Source organism: Manis pentadactyla, chromosome 7 (genome assembly GCF_030020395.1).
Source record: "Manis pentadactyla isolate mManPen7 chromosome 7, mManPen7.hap1, whole genome shotgun sequence".
Lineage (NCBI taxonomy): Eukaryota > Metazoa > Chordata > Mammalia > Pholidota > Manidae > Manis > Manis pentadactyla.
In genome coordinates this window covers 823264-844688 of record NC_080025.1, presented here as the reverse complement: position 1 = coordinate 844688, position 21425 = coordinate 823264, and the positions used below count along the sequence as shown (strand labels likewise).

Here is a 21425-nt window from a genome sequence, read left to right as displayed (position 1 = left end):
CGTGCCGTGCCCGTGGGGTGTCCCAGACGGCGGGCGGAGACGCGTCAGGTGGGAGAGGGAAGGAAGCACTCGGTCGGTGTCGGCCAGGGCCCGTCTGAGAGCCGCCTCCCCTGGCTCAGTTTTGGTCTCCTCCCCACCGTGGACAGCTTGCTGCCTGCGCCCCAGCCGGGACCTTGAGAACTTGCCGTCTCATCTCAGCCCTTCCAGTCCTCGGGGAAGGGCCCGGGTTGGGCTGGCAAACCACGACACCAAGTGCTCACAGCCAGGCCAGCGGCTGCAGGGTCACCACCTGGGGAGGCTAATCCCGTTCATGGACGGGCCCCCCCGTCATGCCCTCATGTGAGGGTAGGCAGGAGGCTCTGGGGTCTCTTACAAGGCCCTCGGTCCCATTCACTCCCTCCCCAGGCCCCCAACACCACCACACTGGGGTTAGGCTCTACCGCGTGAGTCTGGGGACACGCGCGGCCAGGCCACAGCCCTCTCCTCTCCACCCGACACCCTACAGACCCCGGAAGCAGCGGAGGCCTGACCAACAGGCTCCGAGAGGCCGAGGCCACTACCTTCCTCGTCCAGGGACGCAGCACGGACGATGATCGGGCTGGAGTAGGCGGGCAGCAGGAGTGGCAGGCTGGATGGCACGGCATAGCCGCAGGGCACGGGAACCGAGTACCCACTGGGTATGTGCAGGCTCGTGCCCCCGTCCTCAGCCTCTGGGTCTGGGGATGGCGGCTGCTCCTCCCGGAAGGGGGTGATGTCAATGACAGAGTAGGGGTTGACCCTTGTGGGCACCAACACGGCGGCCGGATCCAGTGGCACCATGCTGTCATCCCCCGACCCGTCCTCACCTCCTGGGGAAAACACAGCCATCAGGGGGCCCAGCCCACACGCTCCCTGGATGGAGGTGGAAGGACGCGGTGAGCCGCGGGCCACCCGACACCCCGGCGCCTGGGGCTCCCAGATGTGGCGGCTCTGAGGCAGCGTGCAGGGGGCTCCCGGCTCGGGGCAGCCCTGGGGGCAGTGACACGCACAGCCCAGCAGCTCCCAGGACAGCTTCTCCAACTGCATGAGCACGTTAGAGAACAGCCACGCCTCTCCACCCAAAATATCAACAGGAAGGTTGATGGACACACTGAAACGTGTGGAAAATACTGAGTACAAGAATCCAGCCAAATTTAGGTTCAGCCACTTCAGGTCTTGCAGCGTCACAGACGCACGGCCAGTCTCTGTTCCTAGACATGCACCTGCCCCAGGTGTCCACCCGCAGCGAGAAGGGCAGGAGGTGAGCCTCACCTGAGCCGCGGGCAGCACCTGCTGGTGGGGTGCTGGCCATGGGGGCGCCAGGGGCCGGTCTGTCTGCTTCTGGGGCGTCATCTCCACTGTCGAATTCGAACTGCTCCCCTTCCTCCTCCTCGGTGCCCATGTGGCATTTTACTTCACTGTCTGAAGGTTAAGATATTGTAAATAATGGCATTAACATCCCTCACCCACAAAATGGTGCTGCATTCATGAACAAAGAGGCCAAAATAGGGTGCAGCAAGTGCAGCCAGGGATCCTGGCAGCAAGTCCTTTGCCTGGGAGACACACCAGTTTGGAAAGAAGGAAGGAAGAGGAGGTGCTTCCACGTGTTAAGGGCTCAGTACATGGACTCGGACCCGTACAGGATGAGTCAGCTGCCCGGAGAGGAGCAGGCAGGGCCCGGGGGTGCCCAGCACTCTGTGATGGCCCTCCGGGCAGGCTGCACCCCAGTGGGGCCACGAGGCAGCCGGGTCACTGAGAAATCTTCCCAGGACGGCTTTCTTTGGGGAAGAAGAGGATTCACAGATAGGCTGAGAAAGGGCTTTTATGTCACACACGAGATTTCTCGTGGAGGCTTTTTAAGAAAAGTCAGGTGGATCCACTGTCCAAGGCCCAGAGCGCTGAATTCCCTATGACCCCAAGTCGCCAGAGGGTGGCTTCCCTTAACAAGTTTGTTCAGGAAAAAAAAAATGCAGACACCAGAGTGAAAATGCTGTGAAATGGCATTAAAATCCTCGGCGTCTGCCTGTGGTGTGTGCGTGTTATGTATAAGAATACGACGTCGATTATGAATGTCTCGTGCGTAAGAAATGAGACCAGGGCAGGGCAAATGGTCAAAAGGAGCAACGCCCAGCTGTGAGGTCGGGAGCCCCAGGACGTCACGGCAGCAGGACGGCTAGTAAACAACGGCCCCCTTTTCCGCAGCCCCGTTCCCCTGCACGTGGGTAACGGCACAGATGTGACCACACCCCGTGACATCTGTGGGGCGTCCCCACCTGGGGACACACCCTCCCGGGAGTCCCCATTAACCCAGACCTGGAACCCTTCCCTGGCTCACTTCTGGGGCCAGAGCATGGGGTGGCCACGACGGAAGGAAAGGAGAGAAAAGGTAAAGACGAGGGTCGAGCCCCTGGGGCCCCCACCACGTGGTTCACCCACTCCCTCCCCTCAGCCTACAGCCCCCAGGCCCTGCCCTGTATCCATGGGCTCTGAGAGGTGGGCTCCCCAGGGGGCTCAGGCCTGCATCCCCGGGGCATCGGGACCTCCCATGAACTGTGGACCTGCAGGGCAACCTCCCTGAGAAGGAAGAGCAATTCCTGCTTGGTGTCCTTGGGGAGGCAGCAGGCAGCAAGGGGCAGGGTCTGTGCAGTAGGGGCCCTCTGGGGGCTGGCCAGAGCCCAGAGCTGAGCAGCGCTGTGTGTGCAACGCCCACCGCCCCAGCCGACAGTCCCACACCTCCCACTAGTGCAACGGGACCAGGGCCCAACGGCACTGCTGCCAGGAGGTGCCAGGCGCTGAGCTTTGGTACAGCACATTTACTGAGCCCTCGGTGCTGGGCCTGGGCCCTGGCCCCCAGCCCCCGGATGTCCCCGTAGGACCTTCCAGGCTACAGAGGCCGGGCAAGGCCTCAGGGAGAGCGACGTAGGGTCGTCTAGGGAATACTTCAATGTTGGGGCCTTGTGTTCAGCTCCCACCCCAGCTGTGAGGGTCTGAACTGTCCCCCCAGTTCCTATGTCCCCAGTACTGCAGTCTGGGATGCTGTGGGTGATTCCCCACTATCGGTGTGACCAGGTGGCGTGGCCCCTAGTCCGGCCTGACGTGTTCTGAAGAGAAGCAAAGGTCACACACAGAGGCCAGATGACGCTCCCAGGCCCACGTCAGCAGCACTAGGGGACACACCACACCGTCCGCAGCTCGGGACGGCTGCTCCAGTCCCTCGCTGCCTGTGGGTCAGGGGGTGGGGCCAGGGCTCAGGGACAGAGGGGAAGGGAAGGCGCCCGCGTCCTCTATGAGCAGACAACTGCCCGATGGCTGAAAACCCACTGACAGACTTTAAAGACAATGGGATTAACTAACCCACTGAAAAAAAGTTAAGAACATTCATCTTGAAGTTCAGAGATAAAGGCGGCACATTTCATTCCTGGGCTTGTAGGACCAGCATTGATTACCACACAAAAGCTTAACTCAGGACGCGATGCTTCTTTTCTTTGTAATGGGGGGTGCCTGTCATTGTTAGAAAAGGGCTCCTGCTTCAGAAAAGCAGCGGGCCGAGCGGCCCCGGGACAACGCCACCCTCTGCCCGCCCCACTCCCACTCGCTGGGCCGCATCCGAGCCTACTGCCGGTCACGGGGCGTCTGAATCCACAGCAACGCAGCACCGCACGTAATTCCTTCTCCCCACCAGAACTCACACTGGAGTCCGGCTGTTACTGCAGACGGTGCTTAGCCAGCGGTGTGCCTTTGAAGCATCAGCCTCCGAGGTGCATATTCTGAAATGTCCCAGAGCGAGTGTCCAGCTCTCACATAAGATGTAGCCTAGGACCCCAAAACCCATCCACCCACACAAGGGGGACACCTGTAGCACGGATGTGCCCCAGAGCCTCCCTCAAACCCTGCACACTGCGGCCCGGGAGCCAAGGGCCTCCGGAAGGTGCCCACACTGCAGAGCAGACCGGCGTGGAGCCGGCCTCCTGATTCCTGGGCTGAGCTCTGCACCACGCCCTGGGTCTGACGGCACCAAAACACGCCCCGCGGTGGACGCTAGCACCCCATTCCACCTGCAGCCTGCCCTCCCTTCTGATTCGCCTTCTGTAGGAAACGGCATCTCTGTCCTGGACTTACCTAAGGAAGGGCCCCAACTGCAGGCTGCCCTCCTCCTGCTGCACATATAACCCCTGAGCCCAGAGCCCCACTGAGTGGGCAGAGCACGGCACAGCTGCAGGTGGAGGCCATGCGTGCCGAGAATGAGCGGGCCATCCAGAGTTCTGTGGCTTCCTCACTCTCGTGGTTCTGCCCCCCTGTGTGCAAGGGACGTGGGTGTGACTGCATAAGCGAGGCCCCGCACAATCCTCGGGCTGTGTGTCCAGGCCGCTCTGTGCCCCCACCAGCCCTGGTCTCTCGAGCACAACTTATTTTAGCTCTAGTGACATGACAAGACAGGGAACCTTTAATTTGGGCGTGTCCCTGGGGCCATTATATCTGGAGAGTGGCCAGAGGGCTGTGCTTCCCATCCAAGCCAGTGCGGAAGAAGGAGGCTGCCCTCCAGCCCAACCCGTAGCTGCCGGGGAGCCACGGGGCGAGGGCGCCGGCCGGCTGGGGCCACCAGCCCTGACCACCCCAGGCAGGTTTCTGGTGCACCGATCGGGTGGGGTTCCAGGGCTGGTGGGAGCACACGCAGAGCCACGCGCCTCAGCAGCCGCAGTCAGACCCTCCTCCCAAGGGGCACCCCCAAGGCCCAGGCGGTCCCCAGCCCTGCTGGTCCACGAGCACGGAGCCCTCGGAAGGAGCCCAGGCCACGGCTCTGGGGACCCGTTACCTCCTGCGGTGGAGGCGGACGGCTCCAGCTGGTCCATGTCGCCGCTGCGGAAGCCGTGCTCCCAGGGCCCCTGGGGGAGACAGCCGCAGTCAGGTGGACGGGCCGCCCTCAGCCCCGCAGGCCGCTCTCCGGGTGGCGGAGGCCGATCTTCGTGCTGAGCTGCAATCAGAGGGCCGCACGTCAGTGCAGGATCTGCGTGCCCCCGAGACCACGCTCGGGAAGGCCGGACTTCTGCAGCTGGGACTCACTGCCAGGCCCTTCCAGCCTGACACCCCCGCCGTGCAACTCTGCTCAATTCCACGTCACATCCTAAGGAGAAACGAGCATGTGTGTCTTCCTTCAACTGAAGCTTTGAGTCTCAGCGAAGCCTAGACAGCTCAGGAAGCTGCATTTTCTGAAGCCCCTGAGCGAGTGTGCGCCAAACTCAGGTCTGAGCCTGATCTCTGCACACGCTGTCCTATTTCTCTCTCTTCAGCATTTGTTTCCCTATTTGTTGTTACAGGGTAAGTGTGGCCCCAGCCCTCCTGAGATGGTTCACCCTGCTCCTGAGGAGGCCACCATGGGGTTCAGACCTGCCACGGCTTCTACCAGGATCAAACATGCAGGCCTGTCTGCGTGGAGGAAGAGCACGCACGTCGGCGGGCTGCTGACGGCAGCCTGGTGCTCACGCGCCACAGGCCTGCCTTCACCTGGAGCCCCGTGGCTCGGCACTCCACGCAGGATGAGGACACGGCTGGAGGGACCGGCACGTGCCGGCAGGCAGGGCTCCGGTTCTCCTGAGGCGTACCCCCTCTCGTTTCCCCGGGCCCCACACGTGCACAGCTCATAGGTCTCAGGCACGGCTGTAGGAGTGCCACGCTCCAGGCGTGCTAGGCGCTGCCTCACCTGCCACCAAGGGGTGGTCTCTCTTATTTTCAAGTGAAGAAACAGAGACTGGGGTTTAAGAGACCCACCAGGGTGCACCCACCGTTGTCTGTGGGAGCAGCTGAGGCCGGCACTGGGGCACCACTGCAGTGGAGTCTGCACCTCTGCACCAGGCTGTGCCTATCCCCTCACCTGGGCCACGTAACGGCGCCTGTGCCAGGGTGGCTGCAGGCAGTCCAACACAGGTGACTGGGGCCAAGCACCCAGCAAGGCTCAGTAAATGCCCTCTGCCAGCACACAGGGAGTTCACACAAGACATTCGGCAGCATCAACAGCGGGAACAGATATCTGCCAGGTGGACAGAAAGCTGCAGCGTAGCTTCCAGGCCCTGTGGACACGCGTGTGGACTGCAGTGGTCACAGGAGGAAGCAAGGTGGGCGGGACAAGCCTACAGAGAAGGCGCCCAGCCCCAGGCAGGCAGCCTCAGCGCATTCGGCGATCTGCTAATGGGAGGGCTGCCAACAGGGGCACTCTGGGAAAGCCACCAGAACACACAGTCCAGGTCCCACTTCAGGTCTTGACATGGGCGGCCGGAGACTGCAGTCCTGCAGCCACAGAGGAGGGGCGCGGGAAGGCCGCGTGGGACAGGACGTGGGGGCCGGGCCAGCAGGGGCCCTGGCGCCTTGGACGTGCATGGGGCTTTCTGCTGCCAGGTCACCTCCACAGGAAGTAAGTCCAAAATGCCAGAACCATATCTGCCCAGCCCACATGCTCGTGGAGCCACCTGTGATGAGACGTCACCAAGGACGCCAGGCACATGGGTAACACCAGAGGGGCCAGGCACTGGCTGGTGGGGGGGTGGGGGTGGGGGGGCGCCATCAGGGTGTGCAGGGCAGGGAGACCAGATGCATCTGCAGGAAGAGGGGACAATGGGACTCCGCAGGAGGCACAGGAAGGACAAGAAAGGAAGCGGGCTTTCCGGCCATCTTGCTCCCCAGGGTGGGAGGTGGCATTCCTGAGGTCTGACTGCCCCCCCACCAAGCGCACAGTGACGCCGCGGAGAATGCACACATTCACTCCGCTGGTGTGCAAATGGACGTCAAGGTGACCGGCTGGCAGGAAACCCCAGAGGGGCCCCTGGCTCCGGTGCCTGCTGCCTCCACAGGACCCACACGTCTATCCTCCTGCGAGCAGGGCCAGCCTGTGGCTCGGCTGACACGGCCTCCTGTGGGCAGGCTGGGCTCCTGACCCCGTCCCCCGGGCCCTCAGACGCACCAGCTCTGTGTCCGAGCCACAGGGCCTCCTGGGTCCCAGAAGAATTCTGTTTTCTCCATTATACTGTTCACTTACTTTCAAGCCTTTTTTTAAACCCCGCTGTACAAATCTCATTAATGCTCATCATGCCTGCTTATGACGCATGAAAACAGAGGCAAACTGACTCCTCTCTGGTGACACTGGGGGCGGGATAAGGGAGGAGTGCTTCGAGGTCTCCCCGCAGCAGTGTACGTCTTACTGCAGCCCACCCAGAGGACCTGCCGTGCTGGGCCCACTGTTAACGCCACCTAGTCCCCAGCTTGTCCCCACCTTCACGTGAGGGGGCCCACAGGGCTCCCAGCAGCTTGAGGCTCGGCCTGGGACCAGGGTCGGCAGCAGGGTCCATGTGTGGGACCTCATTTCACGGGCAGGTCACAATGCGCCAGGGCCGTGTGCTGGCCATATGTGAAGGCCAGGAGATCACGATGCTCTGGGACCGTGTTTTTCAAAGTCAGTGTCATGGGAAACCACACTCCCGAGAAGCCCACACCCTGGTAGGCTGACCAGCAAATTCGTGACTCTGCGTCTGGACTTGAGAGGCCGTTGTGTCCGGCTCCACGCCCTGCACCATACGAGTTCACCCTTTAACCACCTGCTCTCACCCCTGCTCCAAGGCCACAGGTTCAGAACCTGGCTCCTGCACGCCACCTTCCAGCGGGTGTGCAGACAGCTTCGGGAGCGGGGCTGGGTTGGACTCCGGAACCAAGGACAAGACTCGTCCTTGGGAAACAAGCGGCAGGAGGTGATCCTGCGCTGGGCCGGGGGCATCTGCACCGCTTGCCACTTTCCAATTTCAGCATCCTGATTAAATTAGAGGGCTCACCGTGCATTCACACTGCAGCTTTAAACAAAAGGACGTCCAGCCGAAGCGGTGGCTGGGGCCGTATGGCTCCATTTCACAGCTGCCACAGGCGCAGTTTCCCATGGCACCACGGGCCAGGCCCCAGCGTCCACTGCAGCAATGCGTCGGCATCTTACAGCACCTACATGGGCTGCCAGGAGGCCCAGCAGGCATGCACAGCAGAGGGCACAGGCGGCGACCACAGGAGTGTGCTGAGCTCCATGCCCACACCGGGAAGTGGCAGGAAGACAGCCGGCACCAGGCAAGGGCTCAGAGCCAGACTGGGAGCCCCTGCCCTGGCCGACCTCTCCCAGCTGGATGAGGCCCCGCTGCCACAACACCCAGGGCAGGAGAGCACCCCAGGCCTGACAGCGGGTGGAAGGGACAGCATCTACGGCCAGGAGGGGACACGCTCTTCTTCCTCCACAGCTCAGGTCTGCAGAGCCCACGACATCGCATGCACAGCAGGAGCTGGATTGGCCCCCAACTTCCGGCAGCGGCTCCACACTGTCTAGGTCTCACAAGGCGGGGAGGCGGCAGGCAGGGCACGATCTGGACCATCCAAGTCCAGCCCCAGAGACTGCACCAGAACCACAGCCACAGACACAAGACTGGGCCCAGGGAGTCCGCGTGGATCCCCACTGAGCCCAGGGCCCTCGGGCCACTTCCCTTCAGGCTCCTGAGGGGGTGACCAGAGGGGAACAGAGCCTGGGGACCTGGGGTTGCAATGGAGCCAGATGCCAAGCCGTCGTGTGAGCCAGGAAACCCTGGTGGGTTAGGGCACCCAGGACCGAGCACTCGGGACCGTCTCACGTCAGCAAGGGTCCCTGTCAACACGGACACGTGTGATGGGTCCTTGTACAATCTAGGGGCGAGGATGCAACCTAATTTAACCAGGCAGGCAAGCTCCAGGCAAACCAAACTCCTCAACCCTTTTTACCCAGCATTCCCTTAGGTTTTTAGGTAAATGTAATGCTCACAAAGGCCAGAAAGCAAAAGGGGGAGGAAAGCGCAGGACTCCGGAAGCTCGGGCTTGGCTGCCACACGTCCACTCTGTTAGCACTGGACTGTCCCGAGTACACAGGGTGGCCAGGGAGTCACCACGGCCACGTGACTCCAAGCGCACAACCTGCTGTTCACGCCACAACTGAGGCCATTTCCATAAGGCCACTGCCCCCAGAAGGGAGAAAGTCAAAACAGAAGCACACATATCCCCTGGAACAAGGGCCACTATAAAACATGCAGGTGACAGCTGCAAACCAGCTCTTCCCACGGAGCGTGGGGCACCAGGGATCAGGCACTTACAACCCAGAGGCCCGGTGAGGCTGGGCCGGCAGCAGCTGCCCCAGCTGTGATGCCCCTGTAGCCACCGCAAACCTGTGTGGGCCCCTTCCTCAGCCTCCTGCTCCACAGCCACTCCAAGTCCTCTGTCCGTTTGTCTGTCTCTGCACCTCTCCCTCCCTCTCATCCCTGCCTTCTGCTCCAGCCGTAAGGGCCATAGGAGAGGACGCACCTCTCCCTCGGGAGCCTGTCCCTGCGGAGAACAGCCGTGCAGCCCTGAAGGGCGAAGCCCCACACCCCAAATAGGAACAAGCCTGATTCACAGCCTGAGGAGGGGTGAGGAGGTGGCATGGAGGCACCCTGGGGTTGAGAGACACAGACGGGGTGGGGGCCACGGGCTGGAGTGACAGAGGACAGCCAGCCCAGGGGGACTTTGCTGACTGGCAGTCTGAGGATGCAGAGCTGCAGCTGAGCGGGCAGGGAGCTGTGGACGGGACAGGCGGAGTGTCAGGCCCATGTCCGACCCGCCCCCAGCCTGGCCCTGCAGTTCACCCAGCTCGCCCCCCAGGGCCTCTGCACCCACCCCAAGATGACTTCGTCTGTGCACCTGTTGTCCTGGCTCTGCCCCTCCTGGCACCCTCCCAAACTACTCCCCAGGAGGACAGGAGCCATGCCCAGCCTCCCCCGGCCTGCCCTGCCCACCCCCAGGGAGGAAGGGTGGCCCAGGATGGGACACACCTTGGGGGCCTCCCAGACATGCTCACAGGTGCTGCGTGCTGCTACAGGCCCGTCCACAAAACAGATGTACGTAAGCCTGGGCTAATGCCCGAGCTAGGGGCTGCACGTGTACAAAGTGAGAAGCGTGTTCAGTTATTTATTTAGGGCCAACTAATACGGAGCATACCCCAAAAATATACCTGATATGTGGTCGACTTTCAAAAAATACCTGTGGGAGGAGGAGGAGGAGGGAGGGGAGCAGGAGGCCCCCCACCTCCAGAACCAGGTGGGCTGCAGGCTGGTCTGCACCGCTCCCCACACAGAGGTGGCAGAGGGCAGGCCCACCTGTCCAGGTATGGGGTCCACACCAGCCTGCATGCAGGCACCCTGAGCCTGGGCTCCGGGTCAAGGCACCACTCCAAGGCCCCGAGGACGAGTCTCCCAAGACCAGGCACGGGGGACAAAGGCTTCGCCACCCAGCACCATGCCCCGGGGCCCCCGGGAGGTCCCAGCACACATGCGCTCCCAACGCAGTCAAACACGCAGGCGAACCTCCAGGGCCTGATGCCACACGGGCGGAACTACACACGCTTCAGGCTACCAAAACTTACCACAGAGTAAGTTAAGTCTGTCTTCACGTGGCATGTCTTGAGAACTGTTTCCGTGAAATGGGATAGTATATTCATTAAACAGAAGAGCAGAGGGTTACGGTGTGAGGCAGTAACCGCTAGCCTGGCCCACACCCAGCGGGTGACGCGCTGGCCAGCACCGGCCTGCTGAGGCACGTCTCTCCCTCGGGTCACTCCTGGGCTGGACCCTGTCCTTGCTCTGTGCCATCTCCCTGTGCCTTCCCACTCCGAGAACAGGCACAGAACATGCTGGGTAGGTCAGCTCTCAGGGGACATACCAGAGCAATCACCCCAGACCCAAAAATCAAAGGGAGGAGGGAGACAGGATGGCTGGGATGGGACGCACGGGCCCAGCCACCTCATGCATAAAGGGAGTCCGATCTTGAGAGGTGGTCCTCACAGACCAGGCATCAGCCTCAGGAACAAAGTATGCTGGGAAAGCCCCAGGCCTGGTGTCTGTCCCTGCGGGGGAACCCGCTCTGCCCTGGGTCAAGGCATCCCAATCGGGGGTGGCCGTGAGGGCTGCCCTGGGACTCCCACTGCAGCAGGGGGACGAATGAGGGCTCTGATGGAGGAGGAGGGGCACGGAGTGACTGCACCCCCAGGACACCACCCCAACTCGCCTCCTCTCCCCTGCTGGCCTCTTCCTTCCTCCCACAGAACATCCTGGGGGGTGAGGCCGCTCTCCAGCACCAGCAAAAGACGTTCCCCAGGCCAAATCCCGGCTGCCCACAGTCACTGCCCAGCTCAGTCTCCTCGGCCCTGGGCTCCCAGTGTTCTTGCCGCCCAGCGGGGGCCGCACGCTTCCCTCTGTCCTCTGAGATCACCTGGAGCGAAGAATGTCTGAACGCTTCTCCAGGCGTGCACGCCCGCAGCACCCAGCTGCCCAGGATCTGCCCATGAGCTCCTACTCCAGACCCCGTCTGCACGGTGTCCGCAGAACCGCGCCCGGGGCGGTCCATGCAAGCCGATGGCATGGTTCAGATTTCAGTTCCAGCCGGGAAGGGGCCGACTGCACACACAGGACAAGAAGGCACAGAGGGGGATTCCTCTGCAGGGAGGCGCTGAAGGAGCTCCTGCTGGCTCAACTCACAGCACCCACGCATGCGGCACCAGGCTGCCTGGTGCGGCGACAGGTTGTACCCAGTCAGTATTGCCTGAGGGCCGCTTCCTACTACCCTGCTGAGTCAAGCCCTGAGAACAAGAAGTGAATCAACTTTTTTATCACTTCTGCAGCAAAGGGCCGGCAGGGCTGGCGGTGAGCCCGGGAGTGGGGACAAGCTGGCCTGCCCGTGCAGAGCCGCAGCCCACAAGCACAGCCCCACAGCTGCTGCCCCAGCTGACCCAGCCAGGCTCACCCCAGCACACAAACGGAGTCAGACCGTGGATTCTTTCCACCAGAGCTCAACGCTTGCACACATACATACTCCACCTTCCTTAACCCTGGCATTCCTGGGGCATGTCTACACACAGGGATCCAATCCACCCTGCTCAGCAAAAGCCCCACCATTTCAAACCACTTTCAAGCTGCTGTTGGAGAAGGCAGAGCCTGGCCAGAAGAGGGAGGCCAGCCAAGCAGCTCCATGCACTTGAGACTCTGGCCACATCCTTCCCAAGACCGAGGGCCTTCCAGCCCCACCCCGTGACGTTCAGCGGGCGCTGAGGGTGCTGAGTTAGGGTAGACACTGCCCTCCCAACCCACTTTCTCACCTTCCTTAAAATCAGAACCAAGCTAAAGTCACCACTCGGTTTTCCCTGCAGAGAAATAAGGCGAAGAATAAAAAGAAGCAGTAAGTGTCGACAGCACACTTTTGCCAAAATGTAATCCCTGGGCCTTTCTTGTATGGTCACGTCTTAATTATCCACAGCAAAAAGAGAATAGACATTCAAAGATTATGCAAGTACTGGAGTGTGGACGTCCACATTGCTTTCTAAAAAACCTGACATCCAAGTAAGGGTGTGGATCCCCCCCAGCAGACACCATGCCTGAGAACGAAGAGCACCCTCAGTCCCTGATGGGAAGCCCACTCCTGCCTTCCAGGAACCTGGCCTGCGGGAAAAGTGCCTCGGCTACATTGGTCATCAGCGTGCAGAACACTCAGGTGGCCTCAGCCTTTCATCTCCTTCATAAAATCCCCAGTCCAAGAGTCCCACGTGACTCACTGAGTCAAAATTTAGGGCCGCCAGCTAACCACCCCCTTGTGCAAAGCTAACTCAGCCAACTCACTTCCACAGGAGTGTGAGGTGTCACCACGCCAGCTCGTAAACAACAATGTCACAGCAGCCCCCATCTGCAGAGCACACTGTCCCAGACCCCAGAGATGCCCAAAGCCATGGAGAGTACTGAACCCTATGCATACGGTGTTATCCTGGACACACACACCTATGACAACATTTAATTCATGAAGTAGGCCAGCCAGAGATGAACAACAGTAACTAGTACCAGTGCAGATCAGCTGTAACCATACGTGGTACACAGTAACGATAACATGGTACATACATGGTAACTACGGGGCACACGGTAAGGAAGGTTTTGTGCATGTGCCGGCTCCCTCTCTGATACCTCACTGCACGGTCCCCACCTGCCTGTGACCATATGAGATGAAACACCTACGTGGAGATGAGGTGAGTGGGGTGACACAGGCATGTGACACAGGTCACATTACCATGGACTTTGATGGTACATCAGCGTCCGCTCAGGGCCCCTGCTCACCACAGGGAACTGACACCCAGGAAGCAGTGCGCCCCGCACGCCTTCTCTGTTTCTCGATTTCACAAAGACCTCTGTGCAGCTCTTACAGCTCTGACGCTTCATTTTACTTTAAAAAACAATTTCTAGTATCAGAAAGTGACTCATGGAAAAGAAAAGTTTTAAGTTAATATTTAAATAAGTAAATAAACTATTTTAAATGACTAATATTTTTTTCCACTCCTGAAAGAATCTTTCAACATCACTGAATAAAAACATCAAACATCCACAACCCACAGCCATTTCCACCAGCAGGTACCAGTTACCTGGGCGATACAAAGAGCAGGAAATGCAAGGGGGGCCCTCGGCTCAGCAGTCCTGAGAGTTCCCAGGAGCCAAGCCTGCCCACTCTGCAGCCAGGAGACTTGACCCCACGACCCCTATCCCCAGGGACGGGGCGCCTCCCTGTTGTTGGGGGGCTGTTCTCCACGCTCCCTGCACTGCCTGTGCCAGCCGTGGGGACAGCGGAACAGGGGTGACCCCTGGGGTTGGAGGCAGCACCTGGCCCGTTCCCTGCACTGCCTGTGCCCGGGGCGGGGGACAGCGGACACCCCAAGCCATCCGCAGCTCGCGGCCCTGTCGGGTCTGCCTGCCTTGGGGCAGCTGGGCAGAAGTACAAGTTTCAAAGGTAAAAGAAACTCCTCCGAGTCTCCAGTGGACGCGCCGCTCCAGGACCCTCCCGCCGCGCCCAGCCGCCCACCGGGACCCCCGCCCGCCCCACACTCACCCGGAGGAGACCCGGGCCGCAGACCCTCCAGGCGCCCCTCTCCCCACCCCGCGTCCGCCGCCCCGGGATGCTCCCTGACCCCGCCCCGGGAGGCCGCTCCACCCCCACACCGTGATTGGTCGGCCCGGGCAGATCTGGGCGCTCACTGGCTACGGCGCCTGCCCGTAGTCGGCTGCTCTCCGCCCCCGCGCCCGAGCATTCCTATGAAGCCACGTGGCCCCCAGACCCTCCTCCCTCCGCCCAACGCCCGCCAGGGCTGCGCACGCGTAGGCAGGGGACCCGGGCCGACCAGCCTCCGGCCCCCTACCCTTCCCGGGGACCCCCGCCCCGCAGACCACCCCCGGGACGCCCTGCCCTTCCCGGGGACCCCCGCGCTGCAGGCCGACCCCCGGGGCACCGCCCCCTCCCCTTGGGGAACTGGTCCTGTCAGCGGGCGGGGTCCTGGCTCCGCAGAAGGTCATCTGCCCTCAGACCCGCCAAGTCTGGGGCGTTCGGAAATGAGTGATTTCACATATTTCCTGGCTTTTTAAAAACTTGCCTTTCACCGGGTAGCACTCGTTTTTCCCGGGTTCCTGACTAGTGAACCCGGATTCTAGAATTCCATGCCTATGTTAACAGCCACGTAGTAACTCTGGGAGAAGCAAGAGCTTGGCCCTGAGACCCCTGCCGCGGAGAGCGCTGCGCGGGCCGCTTGGGGCGGAGAATCCCTGCACGCGCTGGGTTCGCTGGAAGCCCCCTAGGATAGGCAAGAATGTCGCCCTTCTTTGCCCTAGAGGTTGTTTGCCAGCAGCGTTTATTTTACAGGTTAGGAGACAAACTATTCTTATAAGTACTACTCAAGGGAGAAACCCCGGAGAAAAAGCATCTTTAACAAAAATACAAGACAGAAAAGTGACTCCGGAGCAGTGCTGCCTGGTACCTAGTCACAGCAGAGAACAGGTGTGTTGGCAGAGGCTAGACTCTGGCCCCTCTGCCAGGTCCCTGAGTCACAGAGGTGACTTAAAGGCAGAAATTAGAACTGCTCTGCTTCCATTCACTGGGCTTACAGAAGAGACGCAGAGTACCTAAATGTCACAAAATAATTTAAACATTACATGCCTCTGAAGTTCACATGCTCTGCAAAAGTTCTTTGCCTGCAAATTTTGACTAGTGTAAATCACAGCTAACATGTAAAGACTACAATGGTTGGGAAATAAATGCTGGTAGGTAAGATAATATTTTTGCAGTGTTTATTGTCAGCACTTGCTAATCTTATGGAAAGAGCTGAGCTGTTTCTAAATATAATTTCAGACCTATCTTGCAGGACACTGTGAAGATACTAGAGCATGAATCAGCTGAAAAGATATTTCTTCTCAGTGGCTTTAATACCAGAAAAATGTATAAGTCTCTATTCTCAGGTTCCTTGAGAACCTTTCTCCTGGGTCTTCCAGACAATTATCTTAATGCCACGGTGACAGAGGTGAAGGCCACTGAATTAGCTCTAGTTTGCCATGCAAGAAGTCCGGACACTGTGATGTTTCCTAGTCAGGCAGAGCAGGGGCGAAAGGAATAGTGCTGTGTGGGGCTTAAATAAGGGGTGTGGGGTCAGTCTGGGTTCTGCTGTGGTTTCTGACCCATATAAAATCATGTGATTATATCAGTCTCTGAGCTTCAGTCTAACCACCTAGAAAGTGTGACTAATGATACCTACTTCATAGGTAAGAAGTTTGAGAGAGAAAACTAAGGACCCAGGGGGAAGTCTGGCCAGAGTAGGTACTCAGGAAGCTATATCAATTATTTTGGTCCATCTATTTTTTTTTTCCTGGAAGGGATAAACCACGTTGAATCAATATTTCTAAAAGATGGCTCACAAGTTTGTTTTCAAAATCTTAAGGAAGACAGAGAAGCTGCTATTGTGTCATCATTTTCCACTCAGAAACTGTGTTTTTGGATCCAAGGAGATAATACAGCAACACCCTTACAACCAGAAGTACAGAGCAGACTGTCCGCACTCCCACAGCGGCTGAACTGACCCACCAAGCTCAGGCCCCCAGGAAGGGCATCGGGGTGGGGCTCCCAGGGCTGCTGGGTGGGGCTGGGTGAGAAGGAAATCAGATTTGGGGCTCAAATTCTGTCTGTTTATTCCAGTGCCATTTCCTGTAAGCCCTGATGAGAAAAAGGCTGGGAACTTCCATTTTGATTCCCTCTTTGAACCATGGGATATTTAGAAGTTAGGTTTAATTTTCAAACATTTAGGGACTTTCTAGTTTTCATGATTATTGCTTAATTCTTCTGTAGCCTAAGAATATAAATCTATATGATTTCAGTCCTTTAAAATTTGTAGAGACTTGTTTCAAGGCCTCTTGTTTCATACACTCTCTTTTGGGTAAATGTTCTATGAACACTTGAATGTGTTCTGCACCTGTAGATGTAATGTTCTGTGTGTATCAAAGTGGATCGTATTTGTGGCCAATTACTTTTGTCTGCTTGTTTTATCTATACTGAGAAGGGTGTCTTAAAGTCTTCAAATATCACTTCTCTACCCACTGTTGTACTAGAGCATCTAACCAGTGTTATACAGCAAGAAAAACAAAAACTGTTAAGGACTGAGGGAAAAAAAGGGATTGTTCACAAACAATATGATTGCATACACAGAAAATCCAAAGTAAACTACAAATTATTAGAATTTAAAGTGTAATTTAGTCATCATCAGTCTCAGAGTAGGACACAAAATGCACTAACCACTTAAAGGTGATTAACCTGAACTTCATCAAAATGTACCATTTCTTATCTTATGACAACATTAAGAAAATTAAAAGGCAGGCCACACACAGCCTGGGAGTGAACACTAGCAATACCTGTATTTGACAAAAGACTTGTGAATATGTAACTCCTACAAATCAATCGTAAAAAGTCCACTTTTAGAACAAAGGACCTAAGCCAATACTTCATAAAGATGTGCTGATGACTAAGAACAAGAAAGGGGGCTCAACAGTACTATTTTCAGGAAAATCCAAATTAAAACTGCTATGAGTTTTCACTAGGCCCCTCAAGTGTACAGGTGTTGGTAAGGGCGTGGTGCCCAGGGACCAGTGCCGGGAGCCACGGGGCTCTCCGTGGGGGAACAACAGGGGGAGACGGCCAGACGGCCAGAGACCTCTCAGGAGGAACTGGCTCCCACCGCCGGCCATGGGGCCCAGGACAGCCGGGCGGTACTGCGGCGCGAGGAGAGGCGGAGGTGCCACGGCTCGGCCCGCAGGAAAGAAGGGCTGAGTCCCTCCCTCGCTCCCGCCCCGTTCAGGCCCTCTGTGCACTGCGTGGTGTCCGCCACCGTCCGGTTCCCCGGGTCCACCGACGCTGACGCTCAGGACGCGGGAGGAACGAGCGGCACAAAACCAGCCACGCACCTGCCCGCCGTGCAGGGAGCGCGAGCGCAGGGCGCCGCCGCCGCCCACCGACAGGCGAAGGCTGTCCGGCCGGCCCCGGGGCTGTGCCTGTGTCCTCGGGAGCAGTGGCGGCTGGCGCCCCCGGAGGAAGGCGCTCCTGGGCGGGGCCCGTCCCTGCGCCCGGGGCTGGCCTGCAGCGCGGCTGGCGGCCGGCACCGGAACCGGCGCAGAGCGGGCGTGGAGGCGCGCCGGAGGCCCCGGGGTGCCGGTGGGCGCACACCGCCTGGCGCGCTGCCCGGAGCGCCGAGCGTCTGTTCGCTGTGGGCGATGTCATGAGCCAAGTGACAGTCAACGTGGTGTGGGGAGAGCACAGCTGGCTAGGGGACCTCAGCGGGGCCGGGCGCAGGGGTCCCGAGTTGGGCCTGGGGCACAGACCCCGCTGCAGGGGAGTCACGGGGGCGTTTGGGGCCGCAGAAGGGGGGCACACGCCTGGCAGCCGCTCCTCTGGGCAACAGGAGGTAGGGCCCCTCGGACACCCTTGGGTCACCCCTGCTCTGCGTGTCCGGCTCTTCCTTCGCTGGGCTCTCAGCCTGGGGTCCGCCAGCTCCGCCCAGGCCTCTCTAGCGCTGAACACAGGGCGGACACCCCCCGCGGCTTGTCTTCCCTGCCCTGCCCCTGCCCAGGCCCCTGTGCCCACAGCCAGCTGCTCCCCTCGGCCCCTCTCCTCCAGCGGGGTTTCCTGACAGCCCGCCCTGCCGGGTCGCGGTGCCCCCGAGGCCTCCTGGAGCCGACAGTGCTCCCCGCTGTGTGCCAGGCGCCCACACGCGCCCAGACCCTTGCTCACCAAGCCTGGCCGCGGTGAGCGTGCGGCACTTCCCAGGGGTTCGGCCTGGAGTGGGTCACCAGGGGACACATGTGGCCGATGAGAAGGGGCTGCGGATGGATGTGGCACAACTGCCCACGGTGAACAGCCCTCTAAGGACAGAGCTGGGCCGCACTTCGCGCACCGCTCAGCTCATCCTGATGAGTACTTCACCCTTAGCTGATCTCACTTTACATTTCTAACATAAAAAAACAAAATAAGGAGCTATGTTAAGGAACACTGTGCAAGAGTCAGGTCGCTGGTCCTGGGCGGGGAGGGGTGGGGGGCGCCCTCCCAACTGCAGGTTTCCAGCGTGTGCAGACACCCAGTAGCACGAGAGTGCTCCTGTGAGGGGCGGTGCACGGTGTGGCGGTGACACCCCAGCAGAGCTGCTAAAACAAGCGCAGGAGCTGGGGGCCCAAACCCTCGGCAAGCGGCCTGGGTGGGGTCCACACAGAACACAGGCCGCTTCTCTTCGTGCTCAGGCCTGCACACCCAGGAAGGCCGGTTCACAGGCAGACACGCGAGACAGTTGAGGTTTTAGAGCCAGGTGGTTCCAACAGCTTCCCACCTGTGTGGCGTCCCCGGGGACTCCGGCCTGCAGTGCAGGGGGTGCCCGAATGCTTGCCTTGGGGCCTCCACTGCGAATTCCTGGATTGCACACCACCAAGCACCCTGGGCCCCCACCTGCTAGATACCCCATTCCCCGCCAAGCACCGAAGTCCTCGCCAGCGGGGCCTAGATTCCTTGTAGAGGAACTTTCTCCTGCCTTTGCAAAGGGAAGAGCCTCCTGGGCACTGTGATTTTTCCAGCCTTCTCGAGCTGACACTCCATTTCTGTGACCTCTGGAACCCGTCTGTGAAAATCCCCACTGGAGAAAACAGTGGAAAGGTATCACCAGAAAAACAGATGCAAAGAAGCAGGTAAGAGATGATGAGCCACGCCCCTGATGGAGCGTGGCCCTGCCACTCCCGGCTAGGGGATGGGCCAGGCCCTGTGAGGGGCCCGCAGTGCCGGTGACCACGGGCCTGCCATTGCCTTCCTGCACAGACACCTTGTCCTCACACACGTGACCCATGGCCCAGGGGCCCGCTGCTGAGCTTGAAGCGCTGTGCGTAGCTGACGGTCAGTCGCTGGGAAAGATGGGAGGGAGTCAGGCCCGGCTCTCCTCGCAGGCACTCCTGTTGCTACCCTGGAACATTCCCCCAGCCCCCTTTCACGGAGGGCAGGCCAGAGGCATGGCTGGGGGAGGGAGAGCGGTGCAGACAGAGTCAGCGGAGGCCCGAGGGGCCTGGGAGGGAAAGGCATGCCACTGCAGCCCCCTGCGCGGCCGGCAGGGAGAAGGGGGCATTGTGCAGGCAGCAACAGGGACGTTTTTGTTCCCTGAGCACCAGCAACAATTCTGAGCTGTTCTCCCATTTGCTCCATCCCCAGTGGGCGGGGAGGTGAAGGGGGAGGCGCGGTGAGAGAGAAAGCACCCCCGGAGGGCCAGTGCCAGGGTGCAGGAGGTGGGATGGGTCAGCCCCCTCCGCTGGAGCACAGGCGCTTGGCACGTGGCCCACTGAGGCTCAGAAGGTTGGGGGCTGTCGGGAGGTGGTGTCCCTTCCCACAGACATGGCCCACCTCCTCCTCTCCGCCTCCCTCTCCTCTCTGTACCAAATCTGTGGTAGAGCAGCTCAAAGTTTGGGTAGCTGGAGCTAGATGGAATGCTGAAGTACCTTACAGATCTAGAAGGTTCTTTCCTGCTCCAAGGACCTGGTTCTGTCTCCAGAAGCTGTGGTTCTCAGGGCTGGTGCGCTAGGGGGTGCCAATGCCTAGTAAGACACACGAGTCAGGGAGGCGCTGGGATTCAAGGACAACAGAGGGTAAGGTAACATCTCTCCATTAGCACAGGGTGGCACCCAGACAACCGGGCGAGATGTAAGGGGCTGCACAGTGCACCAGTCAGCAGGTCCAGCCCATGTGCTGGTGCTCATCTGGGACCACCAGCAACAGCTCAAGGGCAGGGATTAGTGGGGAGGGCCAGGGAGGTCCAAGGAAGTCCAGGGAGGACCAGGGAAGGGGGGAGAGAGGACTGCTTCCTGCTCAGACAGGACCAGGCACCCCAGCTGCAGGATTCAGCCGTGCCTTTCCCCCACCCAGGCTCCCTCCTGGCCACTGGAAGCCTCGGGACCCTGTGCCTGTGCTATCCCGTGTCTGTTTCCTTTGTCAATGTTAGCCTCAAGTCCGGCCCAGACTGTCCACTCCCCTGACATGCGGTGAGTACTGGTGAAAATCCCTGCAGGGGCAGCCTGGGGCTCCCAGGGGGTTGGGGCAGGGACACGCTGTGTATCTTGGTTGGGGACCAGTTACGTGGCATTTTCTCAACTCCTGTGACTGTACATTTTAATCGGGCACATCCCTTTTAGAGATGTAAACTATGCCTCCAGTTAATTTTTTTTATTAAGGTATCATTGATATACAGTCTTATGAAGGTTTCACATGAGCAACATTGTGGATCCAACATTCACCCGTATTACTAAGTGTCCCCCTCCCCGCCATTGCAGCCACTGTCGGTCAGTGTAGTAAGATGCTAAAGAGTCATTACTTGTCTTCTCAGTGCTGGACTGCCTTCCCCGTGATCTACCTACATTGTGATTGTGAATTATAGTGCCCCCTAATCCCCTTCTCCCTCCCTCCCCACCCGCCCTCCGCCACCCCCTTCCCTTTGGTAACCGCTAGTCCCTTCTCGGAGTCTGTGTGTGCTGCTGTTTTGTTCCTTCTGTTTTGCTTTGTCCAACGGTTAATTTTTAACATGACTTTGGACATCAGGTAAAGAGAAAGAGAGAGAATTTGAAGTGAGTTTCAATGTGATGAACTCCCTGAATTTGGACTTCCAATTGTCTCTGCTTCCCCTTTTCAAGCCTATCTCCTTCATGCTGATACAATGTATGTACTTCTTTTGGGGCATCAACGTTTAATACACATTTTAAATAATTTCATGCTTAATTATATTATCTTCTATCATTTTCCTCTCCAGTTTACTTACAAATATACAAACAACAATGTTTCATAGCCCTGACAATTCCAAATGCTTGCTGGTGGGGCTCCGTCCGGACTTGCACAATTGCCTGGGTAGAAACACCTTCCTGGACGCTGACTTCACACAGACGGGAAGCTGTGGCTGTGACACAGGACGTCCAGTACCCCAGAAACCTTCTGAAGCTGCTGCCGCGTCTAGCACGCCGGTGGTGTCCACATACCCA

General features: G+C 59.1%; 1 protein-coding gene across 4 annotated transcripts in view; it reads right to left on the bottom strand.

Annotated features, from left to right (window-relative positions):
* The window catches only part of ARHGEF10 (Rho guanine nucleotide exchange factor 10), a 79775-nt gene that overhangs the window by 50845 nt on the left and 7505 nt on the right, over positions 1-21425 (bottom strand). For 3 of the 4 annotated variants that reach the window (XM_057505043.1, XM_057505044.1, XM_057505045.1), the window contains exons 2-4: positions 4832-4990; positions 1291-1440; positions 561-848 (exon numbers count right to left, since the gene is read on the bottom strand). In XM_057505043.1, the coding sequence (XP_057361026.1) occupies positions 561-848; positions 1291-1440; positions 4832-4868 (475 nt within the window). In that variant the 5' untranslated portion in view covers positions 4869-4990. Of the gene's footprint in view, positions 1-560; positions 849-1290; positions 1441-4831; positions 4991-13953; positions 14041-21425 lie in introns of those variants that run through there. The other variant, XM_036898262.2, reaches the window with a different exon arrangement.